The 27829-nt window shown below is 51.8% G+C and overlaps 1 protein-coding gene, 1 long non-coding RNA gene and 2 pseudogenes across 3 annotated transcripts; 3 read left to right on the top strand and 1 right to left on the bottom strand.

Annotated features, from left to right (window-relative positions):
• Positions 1–78: 78 nt before the first annotated feature.
• Positions 79–977, bottom strand: LOC145555220 (uncharacterized). Its single transcript, XR_014091320.1, has 3 exons — positions 722–977; positions 251–353; positions 79–142 (listed from the first exon to the last, which is right to left on the bottom strand). It is a non-coding gene; the product is annotated as an uncharacterized LOC145555220 (long non-coding RNA).
• On the top strand, positions 463–7085 carry LOC145547573 (clathrin heavy chain linker domain-containing protein 1-like; annotated as a pseudogene). The gene is made up of 10 exons (XR_014091319.1): positions 463–787; positions 1687–1835; positions 1916–1997; positions 2077–2270; positions 2540–2879; positions 3002–3097; positions 3163–3334; positions 5778–5989; positions 6104–6281; positions 6346–7085. The product of XR_014091319.1 is annotated as a clathrin heavy chain linker domain-containing protein 1-like (transcript).
• Positions 7086–9842: 2757 nt separating this feature from the next.
• Positions 9843–11836, top strand: LOC145555195 (uncharacterized; annotated as a pseudogene).
• rtn4a (reticulon 4a) lies at positions 11687–27531 on the top strand. Its single transcript, XM_081616013.1, is given in 10 exon segments — positions 11687–11863; positions 14104–14157; positions 15527–16429; positions 16432–17355; positions 23614–23821; positions 25130–25268; positions 25369–25438; positions 26135–26181; positions 26261–26319; positions 26768–27531. Coding segments are annotated over 10 exon segments (2472 nt in total). The 5' UTR covers positions 11687–11838; the 3' UTR covers positions 26811–27531.
• Positions 27532–27829: the final 298 nt, after the last annotated feature.

Below are 27829 nucleotides of genomic sequence, written 5' to 3'. Positions count from 1 at the left end.
GCTTAATATGTGCTCATTTAAATAGTAAAGCTCCGATTAACAGCAGTAAGTAAACGCCGCCACCCTCCATCACGCTCACTCGAGGGTTATTGTTTTCCCGTGAGGGTTTTCACGAAAATCTGCATCGTGAGGTTCGGTCCACCTGTACGGAAACACACGGAGAGACTATCGAGCCCACTCAGATTGAAAAACTGATCCAAAATGCGGTTATATTTATTAAAAAGTGATAAAAACACGCAGCGCCACTTACCACCGGTTCACTCCTAATGGCGGATCCTGAGAAGAGGACCTCAAAGGGGAAAGAACGGGGTTCCTACACGCGATTCAACGGAGGTAGCTGGCCGTTATTGTGCCTGATTAAAAAACAAAAACAGTATTTTTGTATCGTCGTTAGTTTACTTTTGATTATAACATATTTCGGCGCTGAACATATCAAAAATAAAATTAAGGTGAATACTTGAAATAATATAACAAAAATGATCAAAAACATGATTTTAAGAGGTCCTCGGTTTCCATGGGAACATCACGATTGCTATGTTACTGACGGCTAACACGCAGAAGAGTTAGAGTTGGTTTAAAACTAGATAATAACAAGATGAATAAAGAACAAAATGACACCGAAGATCCAGAAATGAGTCCCGTGATAGATGTAGAAGTGTATGAGAGTGACGAGACGTTTGTTCAGTATCTAAACGAGTTTATCGAGAAAGAGAAGAAGTACCTGCAATGTCCAGAGGAGGGCACTGATGAGCTGCGATACATAGTCTACCGCTCCGCGTTCAACAAGGTGAGCGAGTCAGCTGAGAAAATAAGGTTTGAGTAGGTGAAATATTTTACACAAAACTCTTATGGAAGTTCTAATTCTGATGTTATGAACAGGTGAAGGATTTTATTAACCATTTAAATGTTTTCATTTGGTCCTTGATGTTTTCCTTCATTTGATCCAGACTTTTTCCTCTGGAACAACTGCTCTCTGAGTTTTCTAGAGATTTTTCACATTTTGTCCATTTTATACAGGACGTTACAGAACTATTTATCCTCTTATGCAGTTCTTCCGATCCAAACTCAACCTCAAAGTAAAAAAGACACAACTATTCTTTATTTTCCAGATTTTCTTTTCCAGATAACAATCTGGAAGTGTGGCATGTCTTTGTATTCAACTCTCTTGAGTCTGATGCATGTCTTCTGGGTTTCTCTGACCATCTGACCAGCTCTGACCATCTAGACCTTTTTCAGTCAGCCTGGAAGGTGAACCTCCAGTCCAGTCTCAGGGGCATCACTGAGGACCCAAACTGGACCCAAACTGAGCGGCAGTGATGGACACGGCTCATGGTCACTAGCTCTAAGGTCTAGCTGCACCATGTTAGTGTATCTATACCAACATGATACTTAGCAGTCGCTATTGCTGAAGCGCTTATTTCGACCATGTTTACATCCACCATGTGTAGGTAGCAACACAAACAGACTTTTAAATTAGCATGTTAGAATTTATCCCAATAATTGACTTAAGGTGCATTAAGTATGCTAAACATTGTCAAAGTTAGCAAACATGCTAAAAAGCTGAATGAAAAATTAGCTCTGCTGTTAGCCTAGCATATTGGAGAGCTTCAGGAAGAACCTGAATGTGATCCGGACGGGTTTAACAGAACGTTCTGGAGCCGTACGGGTCTGGTCTGTATCTTGCAGGTGATTGGTCGAGCCTCGGCCTATAGGAGGCTCCTGCTGGACATAAAGTCAGAGTACGACGGCGTCATCAGGAGATGAAGAGGAGGGAGAGGAAGCTGCGGCGTCCCGCCTGCAGTCCTGCTGGGTTACGCGGCTCACATCACTGACAGGTGAGGCTGCTGGTTCTGATGGGGACCGGTCCGGTCCAAACAGCACCACAGGTTCACCAGCATGTCTGCTCTCTGTCCAGAACCTCGGTCCTCCAGAACCAGACAGCAGAACTTCGCAGGAGGTCCGGAGGCAGAAGGCCACCCAGAACCTGCTGATACCAGGTTCTGTTGGACTTTCTGGGCCGAATGTCCTGGATGGGCTTCAGAACCTCTGATGACCCGCCTCTCCGCGTTTCTGCAGGTCTGACCGTGGCCCAGACCGAAGACCCCGAGGTTCTGCTGATCCATCTGGACCACCTGAAGACCGGAGAGACGGCTGCTGGACGGAAGATCCTGTGTGGTCCTGTGGAGGTCCAGACCCAGCTGACCTTTGACCTGCAAGAGGCCCAGCTCCACAGAGACCACCTGGGCCCAGAACCAGCAGCTGATGATCCGGTACGGAAACTGGGTCTGATCAGAAAATCTGAGGTCATGAAGGTTCCTCAAGCAGACTGTAGGTCAACCAGAACCAGAACCAGAACCAGAACCTGGCTTTCGCCTCAGATTATTTAAACTTTACCAACACAGAAACATAAACGTTTACAACACAGAACAGAATCCGGTCCAGAATCCGGTCCAAATTCTGGTTCCTGCCTCCCTGATCCTCCTGCACTTCCCTCCGGTCCAGCGGGTGGCGCTGCAGCTCTAACCTGTGATCTCTGCAGGTTCCGGCGCCTGAAGCTGCTGGGTCAGCGTCTGACGGTCTGGGAGGAATCAGGTCAGACGGTTCCGCTGGAGGAGCTGCTGGGTTCTGTCATCCAGAACCTCCAGGAGATCGGACCCGATCTGCAAGACGAAAGTTCGACTTCACAATCTGGAGGTGAACTGATGGTTTGGTGTCAGCGGGTTCTGGTTCTGGACGTGATCCACCAGACCTTTCAGAACCTTTGCTGTCCGTCCTGCAGGCGGTGATGAAGAGTCGTTCCGCATCCCAGCTGAGCTGCTGGAGGAAGAGGAACCAACCGGGCTGGACGAGTCCAAACTGCTGAGGAACCACCTGGACAGGTCGGGTTCTACGGGTCAGAACCTGACCCAGGCAGAGCCACGACGCCTGGGCCTGCCTGGACTACAGCCAGTACCTGACTGGTTCTGGCTGTAGTTCTAACCGGTTCTGGTTCTGTTCCCAGGTTCCTGGACCTGCTCCGGTCCTCCCAGTACGAGGGCGGCCCTCCACGCGGCCGGTCGCCGGTCCTGAGGGACTCGGAAACCATGGAGATGTTCGAGGTTCAGAACCAGAACTAGAACCAGAACCTCCCCAGAACCTGGCTGATTCTGGTTCTGTTCCCTCAGGAGTTCGGGTCCCGCCGGGCTCACCCCCCACAGCTGCTGTTCTTCCGGGCGCTGCTGGTTACCGCGGCGACGGGCAGCCAGCTGTCTGCGGTGCTGTCGCTAAGGGGCGTGGCCTCGGCGCTGCAGCACGGAGACGTGCAGCTCATCGCTAACGCCGTCACGCTCAGCAAGTGAGGTTCTGACCCGGTTCTGAAAGCAACATTTAGAACACAACCAGTGATGTCATAGTTACCTTGAAAAAGTAACTTAGTTATATTTCTGATTACTTGGTTTGGAAAGTAACTAAGTTACAAAGTAACCTGTTTAGTTGCTTCAGCAGCTGCTAACAGCAACGCTCCACCTGTGAAAATGACTTTGATCTTTGCCTTAATTGTAAGCTATTTTATAATAGTAACATCAACAATGTGTTTCCACTCATTAGTTGAGCTGAACTGTTTAATGCTGCAACAGTCCAAGCTAAACGTCAGTAATCTGTGTGTCCACCACACAGGCTGCAGGCCTGGAGGCCCCCTGGAGGCCCCTGGGCCCCTGGAGGCCCCCTGGAGGCCCCTGGAGGCCCCCTGGATGCCCTCTGGAGGCCCCCTGGAGGCCCCTCTGGAGGCCCCCTGGAGGCCCCCCTGGAGGCCCTCTGGAGGCCCCCCTGGAGGCCCTCTGGAGGCCCTCTGGAGGCCCCCTGGAGGCCCCCTGGAGGCCCCCCTGGAGGCCCTCTGGAGGCCCTCTGGAGGCTCCTCTGGAGGCCCCCTGGAGGCCCTCTGGAGGCCCCCTGGAGGCCCTCTGGAGGCCCCCTGGAGGCCCCCTGGTGGCCCCTGGAGGCCTCCTGGTGGCCCCCTGGAGGCCTCCTGGTGGCCCCCTGGAGGCCCCCTGGAGGCTGGGGGCTCCAGGGGGCCTCCAGGGGGGACGACTAAACGCCATTATTATAGTGGCGTTTAGTCGCACAGCTTTACTGACTCGCTCATTCGTGGCTGTTTCCACGTTTTTACGCTGCTCATGTTAGTCTGGATGTTTCTGGAGCGCGAAGCTCCACGTCGTTCAGCTAATATAGTAACTTTAACAGGACTCAGCGGGACGGATCATCCGGGAAACGATGGACAGGGAGAGTCTGACTAAAACCACCGTAATGACGGACAAAGTCTGGGATTCACTGAGTCTCTGCTTGTTTCCAAGCCCAAATGAGAACTTCACGTTGAAACGAGCCCAAAAAGCGCAAAACGCGACTCATTCAGTTTACCAACGACTTCAAATTAAATACAAGCCCAAGCTGCTTGTAATAATCGGACTTGGCGACAGAAACTCAAAGTAGTTCCTGTTTCAGCAACAAAGTGCGTCTCCCTGCATTGTTGGTTCTGTCGCATAGAGACGTCGGTCACTCGACAAGACGAGGAGAAGAAACAATGAATTAGAAGAGAACAAAGTGACGCAAAGTGATTTCGATAAGCAGCTGTAGTCTGACTGCTGGGTTTGAAACAGCAACGCGTCAGATTACTGGTTACTGAGGAAGTGGAACGTCAGTGGCTCTGTAAGGCGTTACTGACTGGACACAGAGGAAAAACTACAAAATCAATAACAATATTTAGCATTGATATTCTCTTCCTGTAAAGTGACCTAGTTCAAGTGAGGTCCAGCCACCTGGTGCAGCCGCACTATCAGCTGAGCTTCTCCAGTGGTCGGTTCTCCTCTGCTGAAGCGTTAAGAGCAGCTCACTGGTCCTCCAGACTCCCTGCATGTTTCAGCTGCTTCCTGCTTCAGCCCAGGTGATTTCAGTTGGCAGGTGCTGATCAGCTGACAGTAAACCAGGTGAAACCTTCAGGCTCAGATTCCTTCACTTCATTTCTCCAGATAAATTCTGAACGTGTTGAGGTTTTGGTTATGAACTGTAGAGAATTATTCTAGCTGCTTATATTCATGCTCTTCTTGTGAAGGAGGTGAAGATAACGCAGCAGTTTCATTTCCTCTCCTCCTGTTTTCAGCCCGTGATGCGATGCAGCATGATGTTTATTCTGTACCAGAAAGCATCACTGCAGACGGTTAATGACCTCCTGATGTCCTGCTGCTTCTCACAGAGGCCTACTGTGGCTAATCAGGCTAATTTAGCATCAGAGTTAGCAAAGCTCAACAATAAATCTGAAACCATGAGTGAAAGTCTTCTGGAAAGAATCACTTCCTGAAGCTCAGACAAACAGAGACATGTAGTAACAACTGGGCCTGTAGAGGGCGGCGTGCGCTGTAGCACGTCTGGTCGGACTTTGCTTTAGCATTAGCTTCTGCTAAATATTGTACTGGTGTTGTGCTTTGGTTTTAGTGGAACTAGTGATTATTGCATTAGTTTTAGCAACTTGTTTAAGTGCTTTGGTGTGAATTAAACTAATATCTTAGATCAGGTCTTAATGGCTAATGGAGCTAGCTCTTAGCGCTAGCGGTGCTAGCATGGAGGAATCAGGCCTGTGTTTATCAGGCCGAACTCACAGCCTGAGGAGAGACCAAACCTGGACTGGAACGTCCTCTGCTCAGACATTTATGGGCATCAGAACACGCTTTGGGTCGAGACTTGGGTTCTGGTCGGGTTCTGGATCAGGTTCTGATTGGGTTCAGGTGTAACTGAGGCGTCCTCCTCAGGCTGACCTTCACTGAGGCTGTGGGCGACGCGCTCACTGAGCATGCTCAGACCGGGGGCGTGGCCGACCTCTGCTGGCTCTGGCCTCCGCCTCTACCAGGCCTGCAGCCACCACCAGAAGACCGCACTGAGCATGTGCAGAAGAGGCCTGGTGCACGGCGCCGCCGAGGTCATCAAGAAGAAGCAGCTCACACAGGTCAGCCTGTTTCTCTGGGTCCGACCAGAACCTGCAGGTTCTCATGAACTGTGTGTCTCATGTCTCTCTGTCTTTGTGAGGACTTCCCGGTCCGACCAGAACCAGAACCTGTCCTGTGTGTGTCCAGAGGAGAGCCTGTGGGTTCTGTCCCATGCGCCCAGCCTGACCCTCCTCCAGCTGCTGACCAAAGCAGACGACAATGGGGAGGCGGCCATCTTGTCTGTGGGCGGACCTTTGCCTCCATGCTGGCGGACTTCCCAGTACCGGCTGGCTCTGGAGCTTCTGGAAGGGTTCCTGAAGAGAGGTCCAGGTGAGTGCGTCGGTTCTGACCCAGCCTGGATGTGAGACGTCCTGACGCGTCCCTGTCCCCTCAGACGTGCTGGCGATGGCCATGTTGGAGGACAGCAGCTGCTCAGTGGACGTCTGGGACCAGGTGGCGGCGCTGTGCGCTGAACTGGACCGGGCCGACCTGAGCCAGGCCATCCACTCCATCCGGCATGAACCCGGACCCGGACCATGGACATCGGACTAGAAGAGCAATGGCTCATGGAGCACGTCTTCCTGTGAGACAGGAAGTGGAGCACAGAAGCAGGAAGTGGAGGACGGAGACAGGAAGTGGAGGACAGACAGGAAGTGGAGGATGGAGACAGGAAGTGGAGGACAGAGACAGGAAGTGGAGGACAGACAGGAAGTGGAGGACAGAGACAGGAAGTGGAGGACAGACAGGAAGTGGAGGACGGAGACAGGAAGTGGAGGACGGAGACAGGAAGTGGAGGACAGACAGGAAGTGGAGGATGGAGACAGGAAGTGGAGGACAGAGACAGGAAGTGGAGGACAGACAGGAAGTGGAGGACAGAGACAGGAAGTGGAGGACGGAGACAGGAAGTGGACGGAGACAGGAAGTGGAGGACAGAGACAGGAAGTGGAGGACAGACAGGAAGTGGAGGAGAGAGACAGGAAGGGGAGGACAGACAGGAAGTGGAGGACAGACAGGAAGTGGAGGACAGACAGGAAGTGGAGGACAGACAGGAAGTGGAGGACAGCCATACATGTACTTAATTTCCTCTAAATTAATTTTTATACGTTTCCAAATAAATTCTGAATTCAATATTAACTGTTTTGCAGCTATAAACATGATTTTAGCTCTTTAGCATTAGCTTACGTTGGTACAGTGGTTTTGCGTTAGCAGAGCTAATATGATTAGCGCGTTAGCCGCTGGTTGATGATTGTTTTCTCTGAAGCTAGCTGCCGTTAGCGTTTGCTGGGTTTGGATCCGGTTCCTACAACAGAAGGTCACCGACGCTGCAAGGCTTTTACTGTTAGCTTCATTTGTGCTTTATGTTTATGTTGGGCTCCTGTAATCATAATTTTCCATATTTATGGAAAAGCTGGAGTCATTTCACAAATAAAACTTTATTTCCTTCATAAAAGCGAAACGATTCACAGAAACCATTTTAGTTTAATGTCCCTGAACTTTCACCTCTGACCCCAACAGGTTGACTCTGACCCCAGCATCCCCACGGTCCAGACAGAGCTTCCTCTGTTCGGGTCAGAACGGGTTCAGTGAATCCTCAGTCCACGGGTCCTTAACAGAACCAGAACCCAACAGAACCTCACTGCAAGAACACAGAAACTGACCTGATCTGGGCCGGTACCAGAGGACTCAGACGGGTCAGAACCAACCACAGCCTCAACAAGCAGCAGCCAGTGGACTCCTTATCCAGTCCGTTCTGGTTCTGGAACCAGAACCGGAACCAGTTCTCCCACCTACAGGCTGTGACCAAGGTCAGAGGTCGTGTCACCATGGAGACGATGACATCATCAGAGGAGGGATGTGGGTCAGTATCTGATCCTGGATCTGGGCCGGTTCTGATCCGGATCAGAACCAGAACTAGTTTACTTCTTACATGACGCTGTTTGATTTGGTTCTTGTGGTTCTGAACCGGTTCTGGTGGGTTCTGGTCTCTTAATGCCAGTCCCTGGTTCTGTTAGAACCGGTCTCAGTCGGTTTGGACATTTTGACGACCAGAACCGGACCACAGTAAAACTATGAAGCTTCCCAGTTAGAAACCAGAGAACCAGTCTGGATGCAGACTCAGGGGCCCCTGTGGAAGGGAGTTCCATCCATTTCCTCACCTTTGACCCAGCGGGTCGGGACGTGCTGGTACCGGTTCAGGAGACGGCGGGACACCTGGACCGGTCACCAGTCTGTCGCAGGGAATTATTATTTCTTAATAATGAGACTTTTTTCATCTAACTTCACTTTTCTGCTTAATTTATTGTTTTCTTCACAGAATCTTGAGGTTCCGGCATCAGTTCATTTCTCTTTGAGGTAATTAAGTTATTTTATTATTACATTTAATTAAATGAGAAAAAACGCCAAAATATTTTATCTTTTGATTAATAAGTTTATAAAGTTTTTTTCTGCACTAATTTATTCACAGAAACACATAAATACTGGAGCTTCCAGAACCAAAACTTCGGACTGGGTTTGGTTCCGCTGGGGCTGATGATGATGATGATGATGATGATGATGATGATGTGATGATGATGGTTGTTCACATGATGAAGATGCTGCTGGTCATGTGATCAGCGACATGGTGGAACTGCAGCGTCATAACCGGATGTGAACTGGACTTTGGATCCTCTGCGGCTCGTTGGCCCGGTTCCGACCCGCTCCGGCGCTGTAAGCAGACAGGTGTTGCTAGGCAACGCTGCTAATCGGAGCGCTGGCATCATCTTCATCACCATCGTCACCATCCTGCTGAGAGGCTAAAGATAACCTAGAGAATCAGACAGACCACCCGGTTCGGCCCAGTCTGAGGCGCCGACAGCAGGGCCGAACTCCGTGGTTCCGCTGCAAACATCCAGAAGGTTCTTGATAATGAGTCAGCAGAACGGGTTAAGATGGAGACCGGCTCTGTTCTCCATCCATCACCGGCGAGCAGAACCAGTTGCCATGGTAACCCCTTCACAATAGAGCCTCTGAGCTGATGACCAGAAGAAGAAAGCTTCTCTGCTGTGACTCGGCTCGCATGTCGCGGCTGCACGGCTCCGTGTGAAGCCGCCATAAATACCCGGACACGCGTGTTCCGGGTATTTATGGCCCCTGGTGTCGCCTGTTGCCTGGATGCCAGCCCAGCTGCTCTGCTGCCACGGATCGATCCCTCCTCCTCCACCGCAGCTCCACCGCTCTAACTGGGGCTGGAACCCTCGTTTCCCAGCTGGCCTGAACGCAGCACGGCTCCGTTCCCGCAGCGGTAGAAACGTTGCGTGATGATTCCAGCTGCTGCTGAACATCTGGACCCATGGCGACTGCAGCTTCCGCTCCTGGACTTCCGGTCTGAGCCCATCATCACCCGCCCACCATGCAGCGCTGCTGCACAGGCCCGACTCATTGCTGCACAGCATTTGATCAAGTTTCTTCATTTAATGTTTATTCTTTTATGTTATTATTTTTATTTGGAATGTACGTGTCCTTAGTGTTTGAATGGGTTGCCAATATTATATATTATATTATTATTTTATTATATTATTATTATTTTATTTTATTATTGTGTAACCGCTTCTGTTTCTCTGGTGTTGCTCAGTCAGGCGTAATGTCTGATAATAAACGCATAAATATGCTAAATTGTATTCATGTCGTTGTAAACTCATGGAGGCGGGAAACCGACCCAGTTTGTGTAGAAACGAACCTGGACGGTGTATTAAACCGAACCTGGGTCCAAACGGCAGCAGACTCCAGAACTGCTGCTCCTAAATTTTCGCCATGCTTTTAAGGGAGGCGGTGTCAGGTTTCGCCCCGCCTACTGAGATCGATCTGATTGGTCAGAGGTCACGTCCCTCAGAGTTCTGTGCGCACCTGATTGGCTGGCGGAAGTTCCCTCTTCTCGGTTTCGCCATCTGAGGCTCGGGTTCGACGCCGTGGGGCTGCTGTGTGGCGTGGCGCACTTGGGCTCGGTTCGGACAGAAAAAGAAGCGAACCGCAGCGGTTCCGTGGCTTTTCCCGACCGTAGTTCGATTCAGGGGGAAATAGAACAGAAAACTATCGGAACTGGAACTTTTTCCACTGTGGGAGAAACTTTTTCAGAGCCAGAAACATGGCAGACAGCGAGGAGGTCTCTTCCAGCACCCCTCTGTTCAGCGAGGGCCACCACTACCAGCCCGAACCGGAACCAGAACCCCAGCTGGACCCAGCGCCCGGCCAGGAACTGCTCAATCCCGATGACATCGTGGACCTGGTCGGAGGGGCTCAGGACGCCCTGGAGCGGCACCGGGCTGAAGAGGAGAGCGGGCTGCAGGAGCCCACTGTGACCTCCACCCGACCAGAACTGCCTGGGAGCCAGAACCAGAACCAGAACCTGTCCGGGACCACAACCTGAACCTGTCGGGAGCCAGAACCAGAACCAGAACCAGAATCAGTCCGGGAACCACAACCTGAACCTCAAACTGTCCGTGAACCAGACCAGAACCTGTACAAGTTCATGAGCCAGAACCAGAACCAGTACCAGTCAGAGAACCTGGGACAGTGTTTCTACAGGAAATATGCCAGAACCAGATCTTTTCAGAAACCAGAACCAGTGCTACTGCAGAAAAGTGTTCCAGAACCAGAACCAGAACCAGAACGCCAGACCCGGAGGAGTCGGAGGTCGTGGCCCCCCGAGCCGAGGCGGGGATCCCCGGCCCGGCCCCCCGGCGGAGCCTCCTGCCCCGCAGAGCGACGCCCTCCTCGCGGCTGCAGCCCGGGAAGCAGCGCCATCCCCGGCAGAGGCAGCAGCGCAGCCCGCGGTGACACAGGAACCACTGGCTCCGGCTCGTGTGAGTATCTGAGGAACAGTTCTGCTCTTCAATCGGGACATTTAACCAGCGGTTCGGTTTCATCACAACCGGTACCACAGCTGGAACCGGATTGGTTTTTACCGGATTTCAGTGTTTTATCTCCTGGTGAGGGCGATTCTGAGCAGCCGGCGGTGATGCTCATCAGCCCGGGAGGACCTCCTCCTGCCCGGGCTGATGCCAGACTCCCTGCCGCTGAGTTGGACCTGCAGAATCCCACTGATCGGAACATTTCACCGGGAAGGTTCTGGAACATCTCCGCAGGTTTTCCAGCAGTTTAGCCCGGTGTTCGCCGTGGTGATGCGGCCCACCTGTTCTGTTGGACCGGATGATGTGTCGGTGTCGACCCGGTGAATTACCCGTTAAATCGCCTCTCCGGTTCCTGAAACCGAGAGAGGGAGTGTCTGGATAAATACGAGCTGGTTCTGTGTGCGGTACCGGTGGCGGTATGGACCGTTTCATGCTCCACCGCGGCTAGCGGTACTGCTTAGACTGGTTCCATTATCGGACAGCGCTACGGTGCTATTCACGAACACAAACACGCTAAAAACGCTTCATCAGGTGTCTGAGCTGCGCAACTTTCCTAATATAGAAGCTCCGCGATGCCAGGCGGTTATACTGGGTTATACTGGGTTATACTGGGTTATACTTGTGTCAGCGCGTTGGACGTCCTCTGTTGTGTAATTATGTGGATCAAACGGGTCGAGTTGAGCTCATTTCGGCCGGCGGAGCAGACAAGGCCGTGTCCGATAATGGAAGCAGCGGTGCTTAGCCCAGCCCAGATTAGTCACAACAAAGGAATCCGCTGGGAGTCCACTCCCAGTCGGTTTACCGCATTCCCAGCTCCGCGCCGGCCAGCGGGATGGAGCTGACGGTAATCTCAGGGGTCCAGCCGCACCCGGACCGACCCCTGCGGCCCCTGGATCCGGTCCAGACCCGGTCCAGAGGCCTGGTCCCGCTGCAGGGCTCAGGTCCGCAGCAGCGGTCCAGAGCCCGGATCTGGTGCCGTTGTGAGGTGTTTGTTCCTGAGGATGAGGATGATGATGCAGAGTGAAGGTGAGCAGGCCTCAGATCCTCCTGGAGGTGATGGAGGCAGGGTGGGGCCGAGACCCAGAACAAAAGGAAAACACAGATCCCACCTCATCGGACGGTTCTGATCCGCCCAGCCTGGTTCTGCTGGAGGAAAACCAAGATCCACTTCATCCTGAAACAAATTCATTCTTTCTAATTCAGATTTTTCCCATCAGAAAACAAATTTAGTCACCACAGCATAAATCTACCAGCCTTTAGGAAACATCTGCTAATTTTGTAGCATCATTTCATTACCATGGCAACAAGGTGGAGTTTTTACAACCCTGCAATGATAGCTGAACTTTGACCTCACATCCCAGAGGAAGGGTGAATGTCTCTGAGGGTCTCTCTGACCGGAGCAGCAGCTGATGATGTCATCATGTTTAGCTGTTAGCATGTTAGCATGCGCAATGGTCTTCAGTCAGAAGCCTTTTCAGATTCACTGCGTTACTGACTGGAGATGTTGTGAAGAAACTCGGATGAGTTACGACATTTGGCTTCTCCTGGAGACAAATAAAGTGTTTTAAAGACAATTAAAGGCGGAGTTAAAGTGAACATATTAACAGTAACATCTAATAAACAAACTAACATCTGATCTGGGGAAGCAGCTCCGTCATTTAATGTTTGAAGCTCTAAATTCATCAGAAACAACAAAATCTCACGTCATGTAACTAAGATTATATTTAGATTAGATTGAAGGAATAAAAAGTTAAAGTGGAGAAAAACACTGAAAAATTCACGTGTTTGATCAAATATTTTGTTTTGTGTTATCAAAAGAATGTGGAACCAAACAGGAGCCTTGAGGATCTCCACCTGGAAACCAAGATGGCCGCCGTCTGAGAGATAAAACATTCAGAGTTTCTCCAGGTGGAGCAGGAACCATCGGGTCTGAACTGGGTCATGGATCAGAACCAGTGGGAAGTTCTCCACTCACAGGAACCAGCTGGCTTCACTCAGGTGGTTCTGATGGTGCTGTTGGTTCTGGTGGCTCTCATGGTTCCGGTCCATATAGTATCAGTAAATAATGGACCAGATGTTCAGTTTGTCTCTGGTTCCTGTTCACTGGGAGCGAACAGTTTGTGTTCCTGTTTGTGGGTCGGCTGGCTCATCGGGTCGGGTCGGGTCAGGCGGTCCAGGTTCTGTTTGGGTCGGGCAGACGGCAGCCGGGCTCCATGTGTCGACACTAATCTGGTTCTAATCTGTTGGCGCCGGTCCAAACGCCCTGAGGAAGAGGTTTGATCTGGGTCAGAACCAGCTACAGCTGACCCAGGTTTGTTTACAGCTGGAGGTTCCTGAGAGTTCAGAACCAGAACCAGGATCATTCCTAATGAAACCAGAACCGGGCTCTGTGCTGTCACCGTTTATCCCACTGGGTCAGATCTAACCTTCAGAACCCGGCAAGTTCTGGTTCTGCTTCAGGCTGTTAGAACTAGTTCTGATGAACCGGGTCAGATTTATCTGACATGAGCGATCCAAACAGAACCCAGAACCCTGAGCTCAGTCAGGTGGTTCTGTTTGGTTTCCTCACATTACAGCCTGATCAGAGTTCTGTCTGAACGATCAGAACCAGTCCAGTACTGACTGATGGCCGGTTCTGATGATGGCTGATCCATTAGAACCTGGCCTGAGGTTCTGACCCGACCTGCTTCCTTCAGACAGAAATGAGACCAACAAAGTTTCTCTGGTTCTGATCATCTGGGTTCTAACTGGGTTCACTTCAGAACCAGCTGGGTGAACAGTTCTTCCAGTGTGAACAGTTCTTCCAGTGTGAACAGTTCCTCCAGTGTGAACAGTTCTTCCAGGATGTGAACAGTTCCTTCTGCAGCCTGAACTGCTTCATGATGAACAGTTCTTCTAGTCATGAATACAATTATTCATGTTTATCCACTGGACTAATTTCTCTGAACGAGCTGCCGTGTTAATCCGCCTTCAACCAGAACCAGAACCCAGTCAGTGGCGGGTCAGAACCGGTGCTGTGATCTGATTGGACAGCAGTTGGTGATGTAACGGTTGGATTTTGATTCGCTGACCGTTGTCATGGTATCTGAATCTGTACTGGGTTGGTCCAGAACAAATGAAACTTTCCTGCTAAGCTAGCGTGATTGCAGATCTTCTTCCTGTTTTCAAAATAAAAGCATGACGTGCTATGTTTCTTCTGATTCATGCGTCCTGATTCTGGTTCGTCCTGTTCTCTGACCTTTGACCTGTGACCTCTCCTCCTGCAGATGCATCTTCTCCTGCTAAAGCTCAGCCTCTTCTTCTGATGCAGCTCCCTACAGGCAAGTCCTCCGTCCTCCTCAGTAGGTCCAGCATGTCAGCTGACCTTCAGCAGGTCACCAGTGTTGATGATGCATCGTGGTTCAGATGGTCCTCCTGCCTGACCGAGGTCACTGAGGTCACCGAGGTCAGGCAGGGGGACCGTCATGTTGGATCATGTGACTCACTGAGCATGGATTATTGGCACCACACCTGGACCAGATCCTGCCTCGATGTTTAGACCAGAGAATGGATCAGACACAAGCTTCCCTCCCTGAACCCCCAGAACCAGAACACATGAGCAGCTGGGTTCTCCAGATGTTCTACTGAGCCTGGTTGGACCTGCAGAGCTTCCTCTGCAGTACATCACTGGCAGCAGGCTAAACATCCTTCAGGCTTTAGCCCTCTGCTTCAGTGCCAGAGCAGAACCAGGGACGGAGATGTAAATGGTTCAACCTGCAAGGAGCTGGCAGGTCTAGAAGAACCAGCAGGGAATGATCTGAACTTTGACCAATCAGAACTCCAAGCCTCCATTTATGTCTCTAGTACACACAGTTAAAGGTAACCACAGGTCTGGACTCTAATGCCTCGTTTCCACTGAGCGCTGCGGTTTGGTATGCTGTGTTATGATTCTACGTATACAGGAGAACCTATCTACCGCCAGACGGACCCTTAACAGGGCGGATCGGGTTAAACCCAAATGCCTAATGTTGCGTCGTAGTGTGATGACAATTGTAACACATTAGCATGTCTGCTAATGGTTCTTTCTGTCCGCTGATCAATGGACGGTATTGTATGTTGCTGGTATCTCCACCTTGACCGTACCCCTGTCCTGGGGCCCTGGAGCGTTGTATAGCCGCTTTCACAATAAAACACAATGCCGTACCAAACTGCACTGACCCACCGATCAGTGGAAACGAGGCACTGGAAGTTTCATGATGGGACCTCTGTCCGCTGTAGGCAGCTCTACCCAACCCCAGCCAACCGCAGAATAAAATAAACCCAACGCCTCAGTGATGGTAGGAAATCTGAGTTCAGAGACTGAGTTGTTCCTGCGGGACGCACTGGTTTCTGCCCATTCCTTTACATCCCATTATGTTTTTCCTTGGTTCTGGACTTCCTACCAACCTTTCAACCAGAATCTTTACATCTCAGTCAGAGGTCTGCATGTGGACCAAATTATGTCCATCAGAACAATCCTTCATGTTTTCACCAGTCGATGTAGAACGTTTAGCTTTTGTCCAGCAGCTTTTGTCTGGTCTGGACCTCTAGGTCTTTCTGGAAACCTTCCTTGGAGTGGATTGTACCCAGGTGTGGTGGGCACTGTAAGGAATGGAGTATGTTTTTGATATTTGTGCTGTATGCGTTCTCCCTCCTCCCTGTCTACTCAAGAACTTGGGCAGAAGGGTGACTCCCCTGCACCCATCTCTCCTATCTCCCCTCTCCACTCACCCGACTCTCTGGAAGAGCTGTCTCTGACCGAGAGTCCCAACCAGCCCCCTCCCCCAGGATCTGCTGCACCCCTGGGCTCCTTCTCCACCACACCCCCCACTATTCTCTCCAAGAATATGCCTTGGGATGGCGAAGAAGGCGACTCTGGACCCGGACGTGGTAAAACCAAGGAGGACCTTCTAGATTCCCTAGCTGCTCCCTACCTGAGTTTAGGGAAAGACTCAGGGCCTCATAATTCGTGTGAAGACAGCGGCATTTCGTTTTCCCCTGAGGAGAAGATGATTAGCTCAGACAGGTCCTCCACCGGCCCCTCCCCTGTCAACCCCCTGATGATGGTTCATGAGTCTCACCTTACCTCCTCTAACCCAACAGAGCACTGGGATTCACCATTCCTCTCATCTGAAGTCAACTCCAAGGTCTCCATGGATTCCTTCACCAAGAACACAACACCCATTAGCTCCTCCAGATATGAACCAGACATTTGTGGCAACCAGTCTGATGAAGATGAAGACTTGAATTATGAAGTAAAGAAGAATAATAACCCGTTTGATGGATATTCCCCGCTAGCCGACAGTGGCTATTCCCATTTTGGAGAACCAAAGTCTGACACCAAGATGTCAGAGAGTCCCACACCAGATCTGGTCCAGTACAGGCAGACTGGAGAGTCCCAGGAGAACCAAACATCCATCCTAGATGAGGGCAAACTTTTCGAGACCACTAAGACGGCCAGTGAAGCCCTCTTGGAGTCAATGAACCAGTTCTCTTCTGGTCTGAAAGAAGATGATGAAGAAGAAGATGAAGAGGACTCTGCTTTGCCGCCGTCGCTTCCAGACATCCTGAAGTCTTCCCTCTCAACCCTGACAAAGTGGACTCTGGCTCTTCTGAGGGAAGTCCGGAGGAGCAGAGCCCCATCCTGGAACGCCGGATGATGGAGTCGCCCAACCCTCCGATCAACCTATCTGCCAACAACCCGTTTGCTTTTGATACCAAAGTGTCTCTCCTGAAGGAGATGACCGAGGAGATGGAAGCGAGATCTGCAGACGGTACAACTGTTGAAGACAGCAAAAGCTTTGGAGACTTTGATCTGGTCAAGGAGGCTGAGGAGACCACCCCGCCAAAGGTCAAAGCAGAGGAACCTGTCCAGATTGAGCAGAAAGACTGGTTCTCCAGCAACGATTCTCCCAAAAAGCCTGAACGGTTTGAGCCGCTTGACTTTCAGAGCAAGAAGACCACCGCTGAAGATTCAGACTCTGAGTCTCCGACCGCAGATTCCCTGTCGCCTGTTCTGGAGGCCATGGCCAAGTACCCCGCCAGCTTCCAGGTAGAAACGGAGAATAAAGACCTGAAGATGGAGCTGGAGGAGCCGGAGGTTGCTGAGGAGGTGTCTGAGCACGAGGTCTCGTCAGAGGAGTTTGAGTTCATTGAGCGGCCACCCCGAGGTGTGATCGATGAGTTCCTCGAGGCTCTGGACCCCTCCAAGTTCTCATCGCCGAAGCCTCCAGAGATCCCCCTGGATGATGACCTCGGCTTTGGCCTGAAGGACACGCCTGCCGCCGCGGAAAAGGTTTCTGAGCCAGGAGCCCTTAGCCAGAGCTCCTACCATCTCCTCACCCAGGCCTCCCCACAGAAGACCAAGGCTGAGCTGGAGACCCCCCCGAGCCAGGCGCCACCCACCCGTCTGCCGGTCGGGAACCCCGAGCCGCCGGCCCCCCAGAGGAGCGCCGCGGGCAGCAAACTGTTTAAGATGCCAAACCTGAACATAAGAGCAGGTAACAGAAAGTCGTCCCAGCATGGACTCCACCCCAACCCACGTCACCCCCCATGCTCCACCCCCATCCCCATGCTCCACCCCCCATTCTCCACCCACCTGCCCCCTCATTCTCTGCCCCCCACCCATGATGCATCCACAAACACATACTCCTTGGTTTCCACCAGAACCTCCATCTTCATCCACATCCCATCCATCTCCACCTTTCAGTTTGACTCCACCTCCGCCATACGTCACCTTCTGTTCCTGCATCGTCCCGGTTCTGTTCTGGTTCTGTTCTGATTCTGTTTTACATTAACTCCTGCGTTTGGTTCTGTTGGACTTTTGGAGCGTTTTGTTCATTGCTGAGTTCTTGTTTTCTCCTCTAACCCGTCCTCCTTCCTGAAACATTCTCGCTCCCTGGTGAGCGGAACCAGAACCGGGCCGGTCCAGCTGCTGTCCTCAGTATGAGGGTGTTGAGTTAGACTACGGTATCCGAGCTTTCCTCGGCTCTGGAAATAACCGGAGATATGGCTCTGCAACCCAACACCGCCTGAGGGGCCCCAGCTCTCCGTCACCAGAACCGGACCGGACCGGACCCGGACCGGACCGCTCTGTTCTCTGCAGCCCTCAACTCCGGAGCTGCTGGGTTCAGAAAAACATTCATAACCAAAGAAATTAAAGATTTTGATCAGATCAGAAAGTAAAATGTTATGAAACGGATCAGGAAGCAGAAACCAGGCAGGAGGTCCTCCTCTTCCTCTCCTCTTTCTCCTCCTCCTCCCCCCCTTCTCCCCCCCTCCTCCTCATCCTCACCCCTCCTCTCCCCCCTTCTCCTCTCCTCCTCCTCCCCCTCCTCCTCTCCCCCCTTCTCCTCTCCTCCTCCCCCCCTCCTCCTCATCCTCACCCCTCCTCCTCCTCTCCCCCTTCTCCCCTCCTCCTCCTCCCCTCCTCCTCCTCACCCCTCCTCCTCTCCCCCTCCTCTCCTCCTCCCCTCGTCCCCCCTCCGCCCCCCTCCTCCCCCTGCATTGCGACACTCTCAGCTCCTCTCTCCAGAACCAGTCAGCAAATGTTCTGCTGATGTCATGTTGATCCGATCAGCCTCATTGATCTGCTGCCTCATCAGGTTCTGATGGTTCTGCTGGCTCAGATATATTCATACACCCTCCAGTGGGATCAACTGGATCCTGAAGCAAAATGTTTGCAGTGGCTATAAAAGTCTGTCAGTAAACAGAATAATTATAAAGTAAATATTTACATCAGAATAACCGAGACAGGGAATCTGTTCATTATCATTCAGTCTCAGCATTTTATAAATAAACCCATAAATATGTTTATGGCATAAATACAAACTTCTGTCCATTATAAAACAGTTTATTAACTACAATAATAACATTTTAATCAGCAACTTAATAACTCAACTAAACTACTGATGAAAAGGGAATGATGTGGTGGACACACTATGCTAACCACTACTAGCACAGCTAATTTTTAGTTTTGCACATTAGCATATTGCCTATAGCACTTAGCTTAGCTAACCCTTTTTCCAGATAAATTCTAAAGTGCTATTAGTAGAAGCACTTCTGCTATGCGCTAAGAATAACCACAATAATAATATCCTTTATTTAAAGGCACCTTTCAAATAGCAAAGCTAATGTTTCGTTTAGCTCGTTAGCCAGTGCTTAGCTCACTTAGCTCCACAGCGCTAATTCACCAGGCTGCAGTGGCACACTTAGCCAATCATGTTGCTGTAGCACATTAGCATTAGCTTCCACTTATGTTCCACTTGATTCTTGATCTGCTGAGAAAGTGATGAATTTAATCTCTGTCTTCATAAGTGAGACATTTTATGGACACATGTAGGTTTTCTGTTTGATTCTGATTAAAAACTGCAGCTGAAGTGCCATTTAGCATTATTTTAATCATGACTCTGCAGAACCTACTGGTTTCCTTCCAGTCTGGTCCGTCTGGATGACTTGAAAAGCTGCAGGTGTTTATCGATGAGCCGGTTCTGTTCAACCCACCGGGTTTATGCTGCTGGATCAGAACCTTCATCTTATCTTTACAACAAGTTTATAATTTTCAGACTGACAGCAGCTGGAAAAAGAACTGTTCAAAGGAATCATTAAAGGTCAGAATGAATCATGTTCATGGAGAGTGGATAGATTCTGCAGACGACTAGAGGTCAGAGGTCATATTGGTGTTGATGTGGTTGGAGGAGAGGCTTTTAGCTTGAGCCCCCAGTGCATCATGGGAGCTGGAGTCTTTCCTGCTGTCTGGGTCTGATTCAGTTTGAAGCTTCAGACATGAAGTCTGATGTCTGCAGTGGACCAGAGGGAGCAGCTCCCCCTGGTGGCTGAATGCAGCCACTACAGGGAGCAGCTCCCCCTGGTGGCTGAATGCAGCCACTAGAGGGAGCAGCTCCCCCCGGTGGCTGAATGCAGCCACTACAGGGAGCAGCTCCCCCTGGTGGCTGAATGCAGCCACTACAGGGAGCAGCTCCCCCTGGTGGCTGAATGCAGCCACTAGAGGGAGCAGCTCCCCCTGGTGGCTGAATGCGGCCACTAGAGGGAGCAGCTCCCCCTGGTGGCTGAATGCAGCCACTAGAGGGAGCAGCTCCCCCTGGTGGCTGAATGCAGCCACTACAGGGAGCAGCTCCCCCTGGTGGCTGAATGCGGCCACTAGAGGGAGCAGCTCCCCCTGGTGGCTGAATGCGGCCACTAGAGGGAGCAGCTCCCCCTGGTGGCTGAATGCAGCCACTAGAGGGAGCAGCACCCCCTGGTGGCTGAATGCAGCCATTAGTAGAATAGACCAGTTTTTCTCAAACGTTTATTTTTCCTGATTAAATCAATAAAACTGAACTTTGATGGATGAACGCTGGAGATCTTGTTGGGTTTAAGGCCTCACAGAAACTCATTTGGAGCGCCGTCCTTAAAGTTACCGTCAAATATTAACTAACACTGATAGAAGCAAATATATGAAGGTTTAGTTTTTAAAATCAGTTTCAACCAGCTAAGTGTTAAACTGGTTAGCTAAATATTCAGTTTACAAAGAAAATATTTCTCTAACTGAAAATTTAGCTTTTATTATTTAGCTTTACACTAAAGACATATGTAGCTTTATGCTAAATATTTAGCTTGGAGCTAAATGCTGTGCTAATAGCCTGAAGAGTTGCTGAACAAACAGCGGGGTGTCTTCCATCGATCCGGCCCGATCGGCGCGTCGCCATGGCAACCTTAGCTGGTCCCGCCCAGCAGGAGTCAGAATATAATCTGGACCTTTAATCTGCAGGAAGCAGGTCCAGATGTTTCTACAGAACAACAGTGTTCTCAGATCCTGACCCAGAGGTCAGAGGTCACTGCCTCACATGGAGGCCAAAGGTCATTGAGCAGCTGGTTACAGGAGGAGGAGCAGCTCCAGTGGGGCGGGTCCAGTTGGTTTTGTCAGAACCGGGTTAGTATGGAGAATAATGCGGAAAGGTTTAATCTGGAGGAGGAGGAGGAGGAGGAAGAGGAGGAGGAGGAGGAAGAGGAGGAGGGCCAGGCGGCTCCAGGCGCTGCGTCACGGTTCAGTCAGCTGACAGCAGGAGGAGCTGCTGTCCCTCCTCTTCCTCAGCCTCTCTCTCTGCTCGCTCGCCCAGTTGGTGGGAATGTGTGTGTGCTGATCGGGTCGGATCGGGTCGGTCGGCATGGAGAGCAGCTGCATGGAGAGGAAGGAGCCGGTCAGCCAGTCCTGGAGGGAGCAGGGTAGGCTGGTTCTGGTTGGTTCTGATTGGGTCCAAATGGTTCTGATTGGATCTGGTTGTTGGGTTCGCAGACGGGACCTTTGGACGTGCAGCGGGCCGGGTCAAAGGTCAGGTTAATGATTGGTTGCAGAGGAACTGCAGTTAAAGCTGCAGTCCGACCAGAACCAGAACCGACTGCTGAGTTCTGCTCATCAAGCAGTCAGCTGGAGGTCTGCAGAGGTCCAAACGGGTCAGGCCCTCGGCGCCGCCTCCCGACCGCTGAGTCGGCGACTAGATCATTGATCCGTTTGGTTCTAGAAAACGGTCCAGAGGTTATCTGGTTCTGACTGGGCCAGGTTCTGTCCTGCTGGAGGTTCTGGATCAGAACCAGGAGGAAACAACAGAACCGGCTGGTTCTGGTCCGTTATCATTGATCCAGCTGCGTGGTGACTCAGCAGCTGTGTGTGTGTCTGCCTCAGCTCTGGTTCTGGTGGACCTGTTCTCCCAGCATGCACCTGGCCTGCAGATGATTTGAATGTTGGACCTTTTATCTGCAGCGCTTTGCTTTTACAACCCGGGCCGACTGAACCGGGCTTATCAGCACCGGGTCGGGTTCTGGACCGACTGAACCCAGATCAGCGGTTCTGACTCATCTGGGACAGAACTCAGAGTCTCAACCAAGAGGGGGTGGCAGCATCATGCTGCGGGAAACAGGTCAGATAATTATGGGATGGTTGAGATCAGAGCTGATTCATGGGATAGAACGGCCTAGTCAAAGCCCAGACCTGAGTCCAGCTGGTTGTAAACTGGTCCAAATGTTCAGAAGATCTGCAGCCAGACCCGGTTCTGGGTTAAAAAAGGGCATGCCGCACTTTTCAGATTTATATCTGTAGAAATATTGATGGTTTTCTTTGCTTCCTGTTGGGATCGATAATCTCATTTCTGGCTGGATGAATTATTTCAATTAAATACGTTATTGTGAGGAATTTGTCCAGATTTATTAATAAATCGGTGAATATTTTACTACGGTAATAAACTCTCCTCGCTGGTTTATTGATCATATATTGGAAATAAATCAGTAAATATGGTGATCGTCTCCTCCGTGGGGGCCGAGCTGCGCATGTCCCGCCCCCGCCCACGGAGCGTGATCTCCGGTCAGCCGGAGGCGGAGCCGCCGTGCTGCTGCTGGAGGCTCCGGGAGGTTCAACATGGACGCCGAGCGGGGTTAGTGAGCTTCGATGTCCTCTGGTAGCGCTCTGGCAGCGGGCTTTGGCCGCCGGGGCGGTGTGGGGCTCAGACCGGCACCGGCTGCGGGAGGAGCCGGCCTCCTGCGGAGGTTAACCCGGACTCTGAGGTTCGGTCCCGGCGTGAGGCGGGGGTCTGTCCGGGGAGAAGGGAGGTGAAGCGGGTCAAACCGGAGCGGCGGTGAAACCAGATCTGTGGCCGGGTAGAGAGCGCTGCGGTGCGGGCTCTATTTTTAGCCGGCTCCGGTGCCGCGGGCAGCCTGTTACCATATGAGGCAGGCGGCCACATTTGGAGCCCCGCTCCCCCGTCCCGCTCCGCCCGGTCCGCCTCAGCCGCTGGTTCTTCTGGGAACATGGCTGTCCGCAGGAAGCTAACGGTTAGCATGCTAACGCCGGCGGAAACGGCGGCGGGTTGAGCGGAAATGATCATTTCTGGTTTAACCGGAAGCAGCAAACGTGTTTAACTGAATAAAGTTTATATTTAGGTCGAGTTTAAACCCGCTGAGCTGGACGCAGGCTAACCTGCAGCAGGTGAAGTTAGTCTGTGATTCACAGCGTATTAAATAAGTAGAAATTCCTGCAATAATTTGGTTATTCAGACTCATAACAGAAAACAATCTTATGAACTTAAAATATTTAACTAGCAAGCTAAATATTTAGGAAGTAAATATTTTGTAAGAAGAATATTCATCTAGTTCTCAAAGTAAATATTGAGTTTAGAGCTAAATATTTAGTCAACAGTGTAAATATTGAGCTTCCAATGTTAGCTGACTAAACCTCAGAGCTAAAATTAGTTGTGACGTTTATCAGTGAAGGAATAATGATGGGAGTTTTCCTGTATTTTCTCCTGACAGGCAGAATTATCAACTTTACAAACCTGCATAGTGATGAATTGTCCTGCTTTAGCGAGTGGATCAAAGTCTTTCCTCAGGTCTGGGTTTATGGTTCTGGTCCAAAACCGACTGCAGGAGGGAGCCACAGGATCTGGACCTTGGACTAGACCACTGTTTGGTTCTGCTGTAGAATCACAAACTTTAACCGTTTAGCAGCTCAAACTGCCTGCAGTGTTAGCGTTAGCATGACATCAGCAGGAAGTGACACGTCTCTGAGTGGTTTGGACCTGATCAGAACTTTGGTCCGGTTGGTTGAACCAGGTTTTCCTCCATCTTCATGAACCAATCATCTGCTGCGATTCACCTGGATCAGTCTTTAATGTTTATCAGTTCAGCAGTGAAGCTCTGGTTCTGGTCACCAGGCTTCCAGCAGGTCAGAGGTCGTCCCTGTTGACCGTCTCTTTGTGTCTGCCCCCTAGTGGTGGAGCTGGTGTACTGGCGCGACGTGAAGACGACGGGCGTGGTGTTCGGCGCGGCGCTGCTGCTGCTGCTGTCGCTCAGCGTCTGCAGCATCGTCAGCGTCGGCTCCTACGTCGGTCTGGCGCTGCTGTCCGTCACCATCTGCTTCCGGATATACAAGGGCATCCTGCAGGCCATCCAGAAGTCCGACGAGGGCCACCCCTTCAGGTGAGTCCGTTCTGATCGGTTCTGACCCGGTGCTGATCCGTTCCGACCCGTCCTGACCCGGTGCTGATCCGTTCTGACCCGCTCTGACCCGGTGCTGATCCGTTCTGACCCGGTGCTGATCCGCTCTGACCCGGTGCTGACCGGTTCTGACCCGGTGCTGATCCGTTCTGACCCGGGGCTGATCCGTTCTGGCCCGGTGCTGATCCGTTCTGACCCGGTGCTGATCCGTTCTGACCCGGTGCTGATCCGTTCTGACCCGTCCTGACCCGGTGCTGATCCGTTCTGACCCGGTGCTGACCGTCTGACCCGGTGCTGATCCGTTCTGACCCGGTGCTGATCCGTTCTGACCGGTGCTGACCGTTCTGACCCGGTGCTGATCCGTTCTGACCCGGTGCTGATCCGTTCTGACCCGGTGCTGATCCGTTCTGACCCGGTGCTGATCCGTTCTGACCCGTCCTGACCCGGTGCTGATCCGTTCTGACCCGGTGCTGATCCGTTCTGACCCGTTCTGACCCGGTGCTGATCCGTTCTGACCCGGTGCTGATCCGTTCTGACCCGGTGCTGATCCGTTCTGACCCGCTCTGACCCGGTGCTGACCGGTTCTGACCCGGTGCTGATCCGTTCTGACCCGGTGCTGATCCGTTCTGACCCGGTGCTGATCCGTTCTGACCCGGTGCTGATCCGTTCTGACCCGGTGCTGATCCGTTCTGACCCGTTCTGACCCGGTGCTGATCCGTTCTGACCCGGTGCTGATCCGTTCTGACCCGGTGCTGACCGTTCTGACCCGGTGCTGATCCGTTCTGACCCGGTGCTGATCCGTTCTGACCCGTCTGACCGTCTGACCCGTCTGACCGTTCTGACCCGTGCTGATCCGTTCTGACCCGTTCTGACCGCTGACCGTTGATGCTGACATGACACCTTAAGATTCAGTGCCTCAGATGTTATGAAGTAGAATAATAAACACTTCCTGGTTCCTGGTCCACTTTGGTTCTGTGGTTCTGGTCCAGATGGGATTATTCCAGCTCCACGGTCGGTTGATCCGCTTCTGGCTGCAGATCAGAACCTTTCTGACTCATTAACTGGGATTACGAGGAGCTGAGCTCTGAGAATCTGGACCAGAACCATAGTGGATCAGAACCAAAGTGGATCAGAACCAAAGCAGGTTCCCGCTCAGTTTGCAGCTCAGATGAACCCAAACAGGAGCTGGAATCGTTTTTTGATTCTTCAAAACCTCAGAACCAGACATGGTGCCGGGTCGGACTCTGTTACCATGGAAACCTCCTGACTCACCTCTGTCCCGCCCCGCAGGCTGTACCTGGACCAGGAGGTGGCGCTGTCCGCGGACCTGGTCCACAAGTACAGCGACGGGATTCTGCAGAAGCTGAACTGGACCATCGAGGAGCTGAGGCGTCTGTTCCTGGTGCAGGACCTAGTGGACTCCATCAAGGTGAGGCAGAACCTCTGGATCCGGTCCTGATTGGTTCTGCTGATGAACGGATTATTAAACACGTGGTTCTGACCCAGTTTCTCCTGCTGTTTTCCTGCAGTTTGCGATTCTGATGTGGATCCTGACCTACGTTGGCGCCTTGTTCAACGGCCTCACTCTGCTGATCCTGGGTGAGCGACGGCGCCCTCTGGTGGCGCTTCTGTGGTGGTGGTGTTTCTGTGGCGACGCCCCCTGGTGGCGGTTCTGTGGTAGTGGCGGTTCTGTGGCGACGCCCCCTGGTGGCGGTTCTGTGGCGACGCCCTGGTGGCGTTTCTGTGGCGACGCCCCCTGGTGGCGGTTCTGTGGCGACGCCCTGGTGGCGTTTCTGTGGCGACGCCCCCTGGTGGCGGTTCTGTGGCGACGCCCTGGTGGCGTTTCTGTGGCGACGCCCCCTGGTGGCGTTTCTGTGGCGACGCCCCCTGGTGGCGTTTCTGTGGCGACGCCCCCTGGTGGCGTTTCTGTGGCGACGCCCCCTGGTGGCGTTTCTGTGGCGACGCCCCCTGGTGGCGTTTCTGTGGCGACGCCCCCTGGTGGCGTTTCTGTGGCGACGCCCCCTGGTGGCGTTCTGTGGCGACGCCCCCTGGTGGCGTTTCTGTGGCGACGCCCCCTGGTGGCGGTTCTGTGGCGTTGCCCCCTGGTGGCGTTTCTGTGGCGACGCCCCCTGGTGGCGTTCTGTGGCGACGCCCCCTGGTGGCGTTTCTGTGGCGACGCCCCCTGGTGGCGGTTCTGTGGCGACGCCCCCTGGTGGCGGTTCTGTGGCGACGCCCCCTGGTGGCGCTGCAGCAGGCCGTCCTCTGGGTTCTGATGATGTCCTCCTCCTGTTGCAGGTCTGGTCGGAGCGTTCAGCTGCCCAATCATCTATGAGAAGCACCAGGTAGGACCCTGACATTACCCAGAATGCATCAGCAGGGCTGCTGGAGGTCCGTCCTGCTCTAACTTCCTGTCTCCCTCAGGCCCAGATCGACCACTACCTGGCGCTGGTCACCAACCAGGTCAAGGACATTGTGGAAAAGTAAGTCAACAGAAACTAATATAAAGTCAGACTGAGAATCTTTCAAAATAAAAGCTGTGACTTTAGGAAACAGGCTTTTAATGTGAAAGAGCTTTACCAGGAAGTAGGTGGTTGCTACCTGATGATGTAACCATGAATCCAGTGATATGAACACTTTGTCTAATAGAGTTTAAATACTATTAAATAAATCCTTCAGGATCCCAGTGGATCCCAGAGAACTGGTGTTACTGGTGTTACTGGTGTTACTGGCAGAGCTTCTCACACGTCGATGTTCTCAGCATTAATGCGTCAGAGCATCACAGATGATGTCGGTGACCTCTGACCCCTGCTGATGACCTCACAGTGAAACGTCGACCGGCCCTTTAAGGCGCTGCTGTGAAGAACATCATCAGGTGTTTTATTTTGACGTGTACGGCGGCTCACTTCCTGCTTCCTGTTTGTGTTTCAGGATTCAGGAAAAGGTTCCTGGACTGAAGCGTAAGGCGGAGTGAAGGAACGGGAGGTCAAAGGTCGGATTCAGGAAGTCCTGACGGGAGGGGTTGGGGGGGCTGGAGGAAACTAAATGAAGGAGGAAGAGGAGGGTGAGGGGGTAATGAAGGAGGAAGAGGAGGGTGAGGGGGTAATGAAGGAGGAAGAGGATCAGCTGGGCGCTGCCCTTAATGTATTTGTCAGATTATGAAACTTTTTGTTTTCCATTTCAGAATTCCTTCCTTATTTTGTGCTTCTGGGAATCGTTCAGTGGCTTTGATGATGATGATGATGATGATGATGATCATCTGTTTTATTTCTGTGAACCAATCAGAGTCTCAGAAACATTTGAAAGCTGGTTGGCCCCGCCCCCTTTCCCTCAGCCTGTCACAGGCGGCTGGCAGCAGCAGGTTGGGGAGGGGCTGCTGTGAGGAAGAGGAGGGGCCTGCACTACTCTTCATCGCTGCTCGGTAGCTGTAGAACCATGTAGAACAATCCGTTACCCTGTTAGATCATCGTCATCCCGCTGTCTCCTAGGAAACGGCCGGGCGTTTCCCTCCGCCAGGTGTTTCCAGGTGAGGTGGGCGGAGCTTAAAGCGTCTGTTCTGCTTCTTTAATCGTGAATGATAAACTTCTTCTTCTTCTTCTTCACCTGTGCTGATTAAACTCCGCTGGAGTCGTGTTGTGGAATGCATTGTGAGATGTAAACAGTTATCAATAAAGCTTCTAGACAAACTACCAGAACCGGAACCACGAGTCCTTCATGTCTGCCGCTCACCGGGTCGGAACCGCAGCCACCAGAGGGTTCTGGCTGGACAGGAAGTGATGAAAGCAACACGGCTTACATTAATAATAATAATCTTTATTTAAATCTGACATAAAAACCTGCCAGGCTGCGGCGCCCTCTGCTGGTGAAACGTGGTCCCTGCATCTGAATAACAAAGTGCTGCAGTTTTACTTTAGTTACAATCTGTTTAAAAACCTCCAGTTTATTTACAATATACTTCAATAACAGTGGATGTGTAATATAATTATATACAAT

Source organism: Poecilia reticulata, chromosome 15 (assembly GCF_904066995.2).
Source record: "Poecilia reticulata chromosome 15, P_reticulata-male-v2, whole genome shotgun sequence".
NCBI classification, from domain to species: Eukaryota; Metazoa; Chordata; class Actinopteri; order Cyprinodontiformes; family Poeciliidae; genus Poecilia; species Poecilia reticulata.
This window is presented reverse-complemented; position numbering and strand designations above follow the sequence as displayed.